The following is a 14,095-nucleotide window of genomic DNA, read 5'->3' on the forward strand; positions in this document are numbered from 1 at the left end:
TTCTTTGCCTTTCATGAGGCTTAAAAACAGTCCCTTACGGATGTTTTGGATAGCCCTCTTCTCCTCCAATGTAAAGAATGTCAGCAACCAGAATTTAGCATTGGGGGTTTACTCTCCTGATGTGTACAAACTCCCCCATTCCACAGTTCTGCTAAAAGAAAAAAAATACCTCACTTGGTATGATTGGCTATATCGTTAATATATAAGGCAGCTGAGAATTTACTTCCTGGAGTATCCATCTGTTTGTTTCAAGCTTCGATAAGTAGAAAACTTTGATGTTCTCAAGTATAAAAGAGAACTTTAAGGAAGCTTTTGATAAGATAATGCTATTTCTACCGCAGCTTAAACAACCACATAATCACCTTACATAATACGCCCTTCTGCACGCCATAAAATTTGATTTCAATAAACAAAGCTGAAATGTAAATATAGCTGGTGTACGCACACCTGTGTAGGTGTGATGCATGTGACAGAGGACACTGTGTTCTGAAGCCAAAGGACTCAATCCCGTGCACGCTTATTTCACAGATAGGCCACTAAGATCAGTGCTAATTGCCATTGAATTATTTACATGTTACGAGCTTTCGAGGGATAAAGTTTAACTCATAGAATCATCTATTGTAATGTCCTTCCTGTTAAAGACTACTTCAGCTTTAATTGCAATAATACAAGAGCAACCAACAGATTTAAACTTAATGTTAACCGCTTTAATCTAGATTGCAGAAAATATGACTTCTGTAACAGAATCATCAGTGCTTGGAATACTTTACCTGACTCTGTGGTCTCTTCCCATAATCCCAAAAGCTTTAACCCAAAACTTTCTACTATTGACCTCACCCCATTCCTAAGAGGACCATAAGGGGCGTGCATAAGCGCACAAACGTGCCTACCGTTCCTGTCCTATTGTTTTTCTTTTCTTCTTCTATGTATATTGATGCTTATACCTCCTAATATTTACTCATATATATGTTTATATACTATATAATCTTTTTATATGATGTTGTGACAAAATAAAAAAATAAAATAAAAAAATAAAAGTCTTTCGTAGGAATCCGAGAGAATTCGAACGGAAGGTGGGACCGGTTGTGGACTTCCCAAATTAAATTTCCCAAATTAAAAACAAAACAAAAGTATCCACAGAAGGTTGTTGTTGTTGTTGTCATTTTAAATCCCCTTCGATTTTTTTTTTTTCCAAGTTCAAAAAAAGCTACTTTGCATTATCCTGATTCCTGTAGCTGGGGACAGCGTACAATCCTGCCAGAACCCTGTTATGTGCGTGCGTGTGTTTTCCTACTGTTCAAACCATATTAATGAGAACATCATTTTGGAGAAGTAATTATTTCTATTTGTCTTGTGTCACACTTTCTAATTCCCCTATATTAACACAGCCAAAGCAAATTAATTGCTTTTTCAGCAACTGAACCTTGTCCAAGCAGGAGCTGGGATGCTTTTTTCTGTTTCCCATTTTCTCAAAAGTGGAGGGCGACCACATTTCTTTCCCCTTGATCATGATTGAGACTCTCTTTTCAGACCGTAGACGTTGCTCACTTGATGAAATGTACAAGTTAAACTGAGCTCCCAGGAAAGATAAAAGTTCTGAGCTGCAAGATTATACATCAGAACAGTTAAAGTGAAATTAAAATTAAATGAATGAATCTCACTGAAGCAAAAAAAAGCTGTAATTAATGGTTCCCTTAATTGTCTTCATAAAATATTTGCATGGGTCTAATTTGCATAATTTGCATGTATTAATTAATCTTTCAAAGGAATTTTGTGCTGAGAGAAGCCAAAAATATCTCTTTGTTTTATTTAACATCTAATGAAATATTTATCTTCTTTAATGAACTTCTCATTTTCATTAAAATAAAAGTTGCACAAGTTGGTAGGTTTTAGATGTGGTTATCACTGAAGGGCATTTGGTTTTAAATTTTTTAAGGGAAAAATAATCACCTCTTGTCTCACAACCTTAGAGGGCAGAAATACATTTTTTTTAAAATGTATTTTGAGTTGACAGCTGCATCTAAAACAATGAAGTATTATCATGCTTTGGTGACAATCTTGCAGTTTACAAAATTTCTCATCTGGGGTTTTCCAGATCTCTCAGAAACTACAGGTTAATTTTCCTAAGCTCCCATGTTTTCATTTCACCTCTTTAAAATCAGCCCAATTGTTTTGGTGAATGTCGTGACATAGCTACAAAACAACCTGGCTTGCCTGATTTGCAAAAGAGGTGCAGAAGAGGGTGGGGAATGAATTATGAACAGCGAAGCAAAACATGCTGAAGGTATATTATTAGAGTAAAATTGAATAAACAAGATTAAACTTCATCATTGCAGGGGTAGGTCATAATCAAATGAAGTAAAAAGCCTTCATTTTAGATAATAAGAAGAAGAACAAGATCTTCAACGGAAGGGAATTCAAAAGGAGAAACCATCCTGGAAATAGAAAATTAATATTGAAACTGTCAGGTTAAAATCAGAATAGGCAAGCATTAGGAGATGAAATGTGATAAAGTGCTTCGCAGAAAGCAATTTCTGTAAAAGTTATGGATCTAAAAGGACAATGATTAGTCTTTCAGAGGCAAAAGGTTAAGGCTATTACTTAAGAAGGAAACCACCTCCATCCCAAGGAAACCCATCAAGTAGTTAATATTGGAGCTGATCGTAATGGAGGAATGCAAAGAGGTGGGTTACAATGCAAGATTGCTGCTTTACAAAAATTTAACACGGTACATAATAAGATTTATGAATCAGACATTCATTTTTCAAGGATAAGTACAACACTGTTAGAACAATAAAACCCGTACTTGAACCCTGCCCGCGGTTGTGGTTTGATAGGACAATGAAGACAAATTTATTCAGTCGAGGGACACAATGCAAATGGGCTCTTTCTGTTCTTGGTGTAAATTCTTTGAAAATTTGAAAACTCCCTAATGAGGAGAAGGGTGACGGAGAATGTGTTTTAGAAGAGAATACCCCTCTGGTATGTAGCTTAGAAATAGGAGCTGAGTAAAAACACTTTGGGAAAGTGCCACTTAGAAATTAATTTGAAATCGGCCCATGGAATTATCTTCACAAGGGGACATTTTTTTTTGTCATACTACAGCTATTCTGCACATACCTCTCACAACCACACAATTACCAGTTTCTTTGAAAAAAAAAATCAGTATAATTTGAGATGCTAATTTGCCTGATTTATCCGTCTGATTCTTACGTTTCACATTAAATAATTTTCAGGGGCCATTGAAACAAAAAGAAGGCTAGGTCTGCTTGTAAATATGGAAGGGGAAGAACATAATTGTGTATGTATCCTAAAATATAAAGGTAGTCCTCAACTTACAACAGTTCATTTAGTGACCATTCAAAGTTACAACGGCGCCGAAAAAAAATGGCTTAGGACCTTTTTTCAGACTTATGACCGTTGCAACATTTTATTTTTTTTATTTTTATTTTATTTATTTTATTTTGTCACAACAATATATATAAGTATCATACAAAAAGATTATATAGTATATAAACATATATATGAGTAAATATTAGGAGGTATAAGCATATATATATATAGGAAGAAGAAAAGAAAAACAATAGGACAGGAACGGTAGGCACATTTGTGCGCTTATGCACGCCCCTTATGGTCCTCTTAGGAATGGGGTGAGGTCAATAGTAGAGAGTTTTTGGTTAAAGCTTTTGGGATTATGGGAAGAGACCACAGAATCAGGTAAAGTATTCCAAGCACTGATGATTCTGTTACAGAAGTCATATTTTCTGCAATCTAGATTAAAGCAGTTAACATTAAGTTTAAATCTATTGGTTGCTCTTGTATTATTGCAATTAAAGCTGAAGTAGTCTTTTAACAGGAAGGACATTACAATAGATGATTCTATGAGTTAAACTTAGGATTTCAAGTCTGGTGGGATAAGGTATTTTGTTGTTTTCAGAGGAATGGAGAACTCTTCTTGTAAAATATTGTAAAATATCCTCATTGCCACATGAGCAAAATTTGGACGCTTGGCAACTGACCATATTTATGACATTTGCAGGGTCCCAGGATCCTATGATCACATTTTGTTACCTACCAACAAGCAAAGTCAAGGGGAAATCAGATTTACTTAACAACTGTGTTACTAACTTAACAACTGTGGTGATTGCCTTAACAACCGTGACAGGAAAGGTCATAAAACAGGGCAAAACTCACATAGCAAAATCCACATAACAGTAAATTACAAATTACCAACTGAATTTTTTGGGAATTTGTGGTCGTAAGTTGAGGATTACCCATAGTTATTAAGGAGTATAACAATGTTGTATCTCTGTTGCATGTTGTTGAAATCAGGATCGCTTACTGAAGAATGAGTGAAATTCCAGGCATCAGATCCCACAACTGAATCTTGGCCTGTGTCAAAACTTCATCTAACAAAACATACACATTCTGTATGAACAGATGATGTGGACAAGAATATTGCAAATTATTAAAATTGGCCCCAAGGCTACCAATTAATTTTATAGAGTATGGCTAACAAAACACCATTTTTCCAGCATTTTTCATGCGTCTGACAAGAATTAAAAGCTAAGTTGTAACTTTAACCGGTACTTAAGTGGAAGAGAAGGAAACCAAACTCAATGGAATTAGACCACAATGTTGGCCAACTCAAAAACGTTTATTGCTAAACCCTTTGAACCGTTTTTGTATTCCTTTCATTTCTCAGACAGTGTTTTCTGCTATTTAATGCTTCCATTCCCTTACATTCATTCCTTCACAATAGCAATAGCACTTGGACTTACATACCGCTTCACAACGTTTTACAGCCCTCTCCAAGCAGTTTACAGAGTCAACCTATTGCCCCCAACAATCTGAGTCTTCATTTTACCCACCTTGGTGGGATGGAAGGCTGAGTCAACCTTGAGCCTGGTGAGATTTGAACTGCTGAATTGCAGGCAGTCGGCAGTCAGTAGAAATAGCCTGCAGTACTGCACTCTAACCACTGCACCACCACGGCCACAATGAGCTTCAGTTGCTAGCCCAAGTCTTCCATCTTGCCGGGTTTGCCTGTTTGCAAGGGGAAATCGAGCGATACAATGGCAATGTAGCAATGGAATCTTTTTTGCTTACTGAAAAAAAAAATAACATAATGTTTCAGCTAATATTTATAAAAGAGACATTTTTCCTATTATGTTCTTACTTTTGAAAAGCTTTGAAAAACAGTCTGGCGTAATTGCTAGCATATGTTCCAGTAGAAACTCGCCTTCAAAACAAAATATGCCCGAATAGTAAAAATGTATATAATTATATACTTAAAATTAAGACAGTTATTTTACTTTTCTGTTTGTTGTTTTGACAGATTTCCTTTATGATGAACAGCAAACAAAACAAGTTAAACAAAACCACAGGGGGAAAAATTGACTTAAGAGAAATGCATTTGTCGCTATATCGCTTTGCAATACATAAAATGCCGCGAAGGCTTTGAGGTATTCAGGCTTAGTTTGAATTCCACAAAACATAGATTACCATTAATTTATTCTTTCCCCTTTTCTGTTGTATCCTTTCATCTGTAGATCAGGCAATGCTTTCATTACAGATGCTATGCTACAAGTGGTAAAATAAAGATGCTGATTGAAGCTAAAATGAGATTGCTAAAATTTCTTTCAGGGAACATTGCAAGGAATAAGTACTCTATTTATTTAGGATTTCCAGAGTGTACTGCAAAATAACAGACAGTATTAGAAAAATGCCAACTCAGTTATAGGCTGCATAAACAGAGGGATAGAATCAAGATCACGTGAAGTGTTAATACCACTTTATAATGCCTTGGTAAGGCCACACTTGGAATACTGCTTTGGTTTTGGTCGCCTCGATGTAAAAAAGATGCTGAGACTCTAGAAAGAGTTCAGAGAAGAGCAACAAAGATGATTAGGGGACTGGAGACTAAAAGATATGAAGAACAGTTGCAGGAACTGGGTATGTCTAGTTTAATGAAAAGAAGGACTAGGGGAGACAGGATAGCAGTCTTCCAATATCTCAGGGGCTGCCACAAAGAAGAGGGAATCAAGCTATTCTCCAAAGCACCTGGGGGCAGGACAAGAAGCAGTGGGGGAAAACTAATCAAGGAGAGAAGCAATTTAAAACTAAGGAGAAATTTCCTGACAGTTAGAACAATTAATCAGTGGAACAACTTGCCTGCAGAAGTTTTGAATGGTCCAACACTGGAAGTTTTTAAGAAGATGTTGGATAGCCCTTTGTCTGAAGTGGTGTAGGGTTTTCCTGCCTAAGCAGGGGGTTGGACTAGAAGACCTCCAATGTCCCTTCCAACTCTGTTTATTCTATTCTATTCTATTCTATTCTATTCTATTCTATTCTATTCTATTCTATTCTATTCTATTCTATTCTATTCTATTCTAAATGATCTCCTGGGTTTTTGTTGTTGTTGTTTCACGAAGTGGTTAAGCCAGTCCTTCTCCTGTCCTAACCCTAATGATTGTCCTTGGATGCTTTTCGACTCTGTCAGAAGAATGCGTCTATTCCTTTGATTGACTCTTTTGACCTTCTTCAACACTCAAGAGGAAAATCACGAACAGTTCATGAAAAGGGAGGTAATTTTCATCCAGCTCTTAACACAACAATACCATGGAAACGTGAGTGTCCTCTTAGACAGGTCATTGAGTCCCGTCTGCTTTATGGAGAAGAAGAAGAGTTGGCGCGTCTTTTTTCAGAAGAGTATTTTTGGCATGATTGTTATTAATATTATCATTTGTGATCCTCGTCATCAGAGAGTTTGCTTACATACAAACACCCACAAGTGCACGCATGCAAAATGTTGGTTTTTTTTTGTTTTTTGTTTTTAAATGTTTTGGAAAGCTCTCTTCCAATTCAATTTCAATTCAGGCGAGATTTCTCCCTTTCATTGCAAGCTTCTTTGAGTCTCGAGAAGCAGTAAACTTGTCCCGTTGATGAGGAGACCTTGGTGTGTCTCAAATTAAAAGCAATAACCCTAACCCCAACCCATTTTCTATGCTTGCAGCTGAATTCTTTGTCTGCCTCCCCTCATTATAGAGCAGACATATTTTTCCTAGACTTGCAGATGTAATAAATAAATGGCAAGCTGTGTAATGACATAAGATAATTCCAGTCGTGTTATAAATTCTGATGATGGACGTGGAAAGCCCTTCAGATAGTAACCATAGCCACAGCCTTCGTTTGCTGTGTTCCATTGTACTGAAGTAATAGACAGAGATACACTTGATCTTAATTGGGTGATATTTATGTATGATGCTCTGTTCTATATACATGTTTATAGTTGTTGTTTCTGAAGCTGCAAGAGGCATCTTAAAGCATTGTTGCTCAGGTTGATTAATATTCTTTTGTAATGCGCAATCACTTGGGGTGATTAGAGATTCTTGGGCTGAACGAATGGGGGGGAGGGAATCCTGAGTCTCTAAATCATTATCACTTGGAAAAACTAGCATTAGGTGACACAATGAGGTATTAGGTTACACAATGATCTGAGAAGAAAGACACACACACTCCCTCCCCCTCTCCCTCCCTCTCGTATCATCTATCTATCTATCTATCTATCTATCTATCTATCTATCTATCTATCTATCTATCTATCTATCTTTCTCTATCTCTATCATCTATTTATCCTTCCTTCCTTCCTTCCTTCCTTCCTTCCTTCCTTCCTTCCTTCCTTCCTTCCTTCCTTCCTTCCTTCCTTCCTTCCTTCCTTTTTATCTATCTTTCTATCTATCTACTGTATCTATCTCTATCTCTCTCTCCCTACCTACCTACCCACCCACCGCTATCCATCCATCCATCTATCTATCTATCTATCTATCTATCTATCTATCTATCTATCTATCTATCTATCTATCTATCTATCTATCTATCACATCATTTCAATTGGGCTTAAATATTACTCTATTCTCTGCCCCTCAGACTGAGCCCTATGCATTTATTCAGTAAACCCCAGGCAAATATTCTCTTAGCTGGGACCAATAACAACTGTAGTTTGAATCAGGAGTGCATCTCAAGTGACTTATAATATTAGTGTGATGTTTTATTCCCAGTTAGTTAATACCTGGAGGAGTTCTTTGCATTAAGCTCTCTCCAGAAACAAAATGTCTCAATGTGGATTCCTTAGACTCATCATATCATTCTTTATTGAAATATTTACAAGCAGGTTTTAGAATAGGACAGAACAGAATAGGACAGGACAGGACAGGACAGGACAGAGTACAATACAAGAGTAGGGTAGGGTAGGGTAGGATATAGTAGAGTAGTGTAGAGTAGAGTAGAAGAATAATATAGAATAGAGCAGAGCAGAATAGAGCGGAACAGAACAGAGTAGGGCAGAGCAGAGCAGAGCAGAGCAGAGCAGAGCAGAGTAGAGTAGAAAAATAGTATAGAACAGAGCAGAACAGAACAGAACAGAACTCCATGGGATGGGATGGATACATAGATAGATTCCATCTAGGGCTTTCCTGTAAGCCTTGGATATGTATACTTCTAGAGTTAAAATGCTGGAGGAAAGACTCAACAGCTGATAAGATGACTTTCATTTAGAACTTACTTTCCTGTTACGATCTCTTCCATTTTAATAATTCTTAATATGCTTCAGCTTTATCTTAAACTCTCTCCTGCCGATAAGAATTTAATTTTTTTTTCAGTACATCAGCATTGTTTTGGATCTGTGGTAAATAAGTACTCCTTTATTTAATAAGATCTATGGAGGGGAGGCGGAAATTGACTCTAGCCTTACTTAGTTAACCCCATTGTAGTATTTTGGTAAGGGCTAGAGTTTGTATTCCATATGTTGCAAGATGTTCCTCTTACTTGGATTTCCTGATGCTGTTTTTACCAAAAAAAAATATATGCATGAATCATTTTCCATTTGTTTGCCTTTGTCTCCTTTCATTGTTCTGGTTCCTTTTCCTTCAATTATTAGAGTGATGCATTGAATGGGAGGTTAGGATGACATGGCGATTCACATTCCCCCTGCCTTATTAAAACAAATAAACTCAGCAGTTCTGTAAGCTAAACGCTCTTGAGCTCTGGATCACAGATGCTTCTATCAACATCAGGATGAAGGGGCTGTGTGCTTAGGAGCTTTCTTGTACAGCTGTTAAGTGAAAGATGGCAAATAGCATTAGATGCCTACAAAAAAAAAATCAGAGGAAACAAAATAGCCGCTAATTTCAATAACCTTCCCTACTGAGAGGAAATGCCTTCCTTTAACTTAAAAATTGATTAACAATAGCCATAGCACTTAGACTTTATATACTGCTTCATAGCAGGGGTGAAATCCAGCAGGTTCTGAAAGGTTCTGGAGAACCAGGAGCGGAAATTTTGAGCAGTTCAGAGAACTAGCAAATACCTCTGGCTGGCCCCAGAGTGGGGTAGGAATGGAGATTTTGCAGTATCCTTCCCCTGCCACACCCACCAAGCCACACCCACAGAACTGGTAGTAAAAAAAAATGGATTTCACCACTGCCTCATAGTGCTTTTACAGCCCTCTCTAAGCAGTTTACAGAGTCAGCCTATTGCCCCCAACAATCTGGGTCCTCATTAGGAATGAAAGAGTGCCATCCAAATGTCCTGTAATTCCCACATCATGGTTTCTAGAAGGTACAAATGGGCTGAGTCCTTTCTTTGTTAATTTGGTAGAGATTATAAATTAAGAAAGAAGATTGTTCTGCAACAAACCTGTTGTGACCTAGGCCCAAGTAATAATTACCAAACACAATCAGTCCTAAACGAACATATTTTATTAGAATAGCTGAGGATTTACTTCATCCTCAGCTTAGTCCAAATTAATTCCAAAACAAATCCTTCAGAAAAAATCTTTCGGCCTTATCACAAACCTTTGACTTCTTTGGCACCCTGCCAAAGGCTTTTCTTGGCAAAGCCCCACAAGTTCAGAAACAAGAGATGCCAATGTAGCAATGTTGCTTTCCTACAAAGAGCCCAAGAGCCGTTGCTGCTCTTTTAAGTCTTATGGGAAGGGCCAGTCATCTCCTGGTCTTACTCCTGAGTTGTCCTTTTTGCTTTAGCTGTTCCTGCCTTCTGGCAGCTTTTCGCATATGTGCACTAGGAACAGGCGCCTCACTTCAGAGCTGAAGAAGCTTCTTGGATGAGAAGTGAAACATCTTCAAAGAAAAAACCAGAAGGTCCAGTTGCCTCTTGAAAAAGCACCTTTGGGACAAAACAAGAGTTTATTCTTTAAAACTCTGCCTTCCTCCCCACCCTCAAAAGCTATCATAAAGCTCAGAACTCAGATGGGAGAACACGTGGCAAAATAGATATGGTAGACAAATTTTAAAGCAGGGATGGACAATTCATTTTTCCAAGGGGCCACATGAAAAATTGAAATCTTTTGGAGGCTACATGCACACATGAACACATATAAATTTAAAAATCAGAAATCGCCTTCAAAATAAAATAAATTTACATGGGATGTGCAGGGGCATCCAAAGGGCCAGATGTGGTCCAGGATTTGATGGAATGCTTCAAGAGTCAAGGGGGGGGGGAAAGTACAGTAGTGGCCAAAATTGTGGAAACCTTTTGGGAGAAGTGTATTTTTGAGGTTTGATGGCTAATAACACCACTTTTTGGGGGGAGTTTCAAGATAATCATATTCCACTGCTGGAATGGCCTGGGAATAGCCGAGACCTTAATCCAATTGAAAAATCTATGGAGCCGACTAAAGAAACTTGGTAGTCAGAACAGTGGTGAAATCCTCTGCGGTTTGCCATCAGTTCGCTGCCTGCGCATGCATGATGTGCACCAAATGTCTGTGCTGTGTGTGCGCACTCACATTGTGTGCCAAATGCACACTGTGCACATGCATGCAAAGTATGCACCAATTGTGCATGCACAGTGCACACCAAATGTGTGCCAAACCCGGAAAAAGGAGCCTTAAGAAGTTAAGTAGAACAGCGAGGGGGGAACAGCTGTGCCACACTATTTAGATTCTCTAGAAAACAGGATTTCCTGCCTTCTAGCGGATCTAAATCATGCGCCACAGCTGATCATCACAGTTTGAACAAACCAGTAGCTCTTTTATAACTACCGGTCCACCCAAACCAGTAGCTTTTTTTACTACCAGTTCTCCTGAATCGGTAGCATTTTAACTACCGGTTCGCCCAAACCAGTAGCTTTTTTTTTACTATCAGTTCGCTCGAACAGTAGCTTTTATTACTACTGGTTCGCCCAAACAGATGTGAACCGGTAGCATTTCACCCCTGAGTCAGAAGTGACCAAGCAATAAAACCCAGTTCATGGGAAGCAATCATTCAATCTTGGTTTCACATTAGAACAGCTGCAGAACTAAAAGACTTGCTTCACTCCATGGGAAGACGTTGTAAGGCTGTAATTCATGTTAAAGGTTGCCCAACTAAGTATTAACTGACATGGTGATCATTTTTGTATAACTCATTTTTTCTACATGTTTCACTTTTCTTCTTTATACTGTAACTGCTATTCTAAGAGCAAATCCTTCATAAAAGTTATTGCATTACATTCTTGATTAAATTATCTTTCCATTGATATATAATTTTATGGTACTACTCCTAAAAAAAAGTGGTGTTATTAGCTAGTTTTAGAAAATCCACTTTTCCCAAAAGGTTTCCAGAATTTTGGCCACTACTGTACATTCGGATATAAGGGCAGGTATAATACAGCTATCTTTTCTCATCAGAAGGAAACCTATATGCATCTTCCCTTCTTTGCCTGCTGAAGAAGCAGGAATGACTCCAGCTGCAAAGTACTTTGCTGCTTTCTATGAGGAAAAATCCTCTCTGGTCAGTGGTGTTCTGGAAGTAGCTTCTGGAGTAATCACATGACTGCATTATTCCATTAGCACAATGCCATCAGAGCTATGGGTTTATAAAATTAGACTGTCAAGAGTTTTTGAGGCAAAGAGCTATTTTTGGGGTGGGAAACACCTGCTTCCCCGCAGTCCTTTTTACTCACTCCAATGTTGTAGGCCAGATGTGATCTGCAATCAAAAAAATTATTCTGGTATATTTAGCTTTTACCTTTCCAGGAGCACATCAAGTGCCCTTTTCTTAAAATCTCCGAAAATATTTATATTTTAGTCCGCTGGGTGAATGTTGAATAGAATAGAATAGAATAGAATAGAATAGAATAGAATAGAATAGAATTTTTTATTGGCCAAGTGTGATTGGACACACAAGGAATTTGTCTTGGTGCATATGCTCTCAGTGTACATAAAAGAAAAGATGCGTTCATCAAGGTTATACATTCATCAATTTAGTGGCTTTTCTTCGTTGAACTCATTTGATTTAAATGCCCGCTGACTCCAGCCAATTCTTTTTATTGCTAAAAAATGCCCCCCACAAAAAATCAGATGGAATTTGAACCATCTAACTAACTACTTCATCTGACTGACTACTTCAGCTTCAACCACAACAATACACGAACACACAGTAGATACAAACTGAAAGTGAATGGCTCCAAACTCGATTGCAGAAAATATTACTTTAGTAACAGAATGGTCAATGTCTGGAATGCACTACCTGACTCTGTGGTTTCATCCCAAAATCCCCAAAACTTTAACCTAAGACTGTCTACTGTTGACCTCACCCGATTCCTAAGAGGTCTGTAAGGGGTATGCATAAGAGCACCAGCGTGCCTACCGTCGCTGTCCTAATGTTCCCTTTAATTGCATTCATTTTATGTATTCAACTCATGCTTGTACTTATATATATTATCTAATATGTACTCGACAAAATGAATGAATGAATGAATGAATCTGACTGATATGGTTTTATGTGATTTATACATGAGTTTTGACATGGGTTTTTGCAATGTGTTGGGTGAACGGATTTTAAGTTTTTCCTCATTATAAAAGCATCACAATCAGGTTTTATAAACTACTAATTGAAAGATATGAAAGATTTCTTAAATGAGAATAATTTTGTGGGTATCTATCAGTCTCCACATCCTAATGACCTTTCCATAATTAATGTAACATTGAACATTCTTAATAGATAAGAAATGCATTTTTTTTCTACAAGATGAAACACATTATTGGGAATGTTATTGTGAGAAAGAATTTGCTAACGTCTTTCTTGTGCCTATTTCAGATGGAAGACTTTATCTGAAAACTACTGTTATGTACTGAGTTTGTTCGGTCGGAACAATGTGTGTTACCAATCCAGAGGACTCTGCAGCAAAACATCCAGTGTTTCAAAGTTCTGCAAAAAAAAATAAAAAATGAGGAAGGTGCTTTGCAGAGAACTTTTATCACTTCACATAGCCATGTGTGGAGATTTTAAGCATTTGATGGGAGCATCCGCATTGCATTGTCCAAGCTCCATCCTGTGTTACGGAAGACATTTCTATAAACTTGTGTAGCTTTCTAGTAGCTACCAGGAAATCTTGTACTGAGACTCCAGAGCAAAACTATGTATTCCCATTTCAATGGAATAAGAACTGTTATTCTCTTCTGAATCTTTTAGGCACATCAAGGAAATCTTCCACTTCTCATCTTAAGCACTCTTATGCCAAACCAGCAAGATGGTAGAAAAGAATGAATATTTCTCAAATGGGCATCAGAAGATTCCTAACAAAACAAACAAAACAAAAAACTGAGGTTAGGAGTACACAAAACAAAACATTAAATACAAGTTTCTTCTTCCCCCCCCCAAAAAAAATATTCTTTCACACAGCCTTTGCAAGAGACCACGGTGTACCTTCTAAGAACTTAAACCAGTTTTATCTCAACAAAAGAAGTACAGAGGTTGAACAGCATTATGTACGATTTGCAGTAATCAGTGGAGGAGGAGGAGGAGGAGGAGGAGGAGGAGGAGGAGGAGGAGGAGGAGGAGGAGGAGAAGAAGAAGAAGAAGAAGAAGAAGAAGAAGAAGAAGAAGAAGAAGAAGAAGAAGAAGAAGAAGAAGAAGAAGAAGAAGAAGAAGAAGAAGAAGAAGAAGAAGGATGCTTATAATTTCTCATGTTAAAGTGTCAGTATAAGAGGGATGACAAGTCGTTCCTCATTTCTGAAACTGTTCAGGTGTACAGTATATAACCACAAAAACCACTCACCGAAAATATTATGTATGCAGTAGTATACTAGATT

General features: G+C 37.6%; 1 protein-coding gene across 1 annotated transcript in view; it reads left to right on the plus strand.

Moving 5' to 3' along the window:
* Positions 1-13,790, plus strand: part of DACH1 (dachshund family transcription factor 1) — a 454,001-nt gene extending 440,211 nt beyond the window's left edge. Inside the window, 1 exon segment of the mRNA XM_058185826.1 lies at positions 13,476-13,790. Within this exon segment, the coding sequence (XP_058041809.1) occupies positions 13,476-13,540 (65 nt within the window). The 3' untranslated portion in view covers positions 13,541-13,790.
* Positions 13,791-14,095: the final 305 nt, after the last annotated feature.

The sequence above is a fragment of the Ahaetulla prasina genome, chromosome 5, assembly GCF_028640845.1.
Source record: "Ahaetulla prasina isolate Xishuangbanna chromosome 5, ASM2864084v1, whole genome shotgun sequence".
Taxonomy (NCBI): Eukaryota; Metazoa; Chordata; class Lepidosauria; order Squamata; family Colubridae; genus Ahaetulla; species Ahaetulla prasina.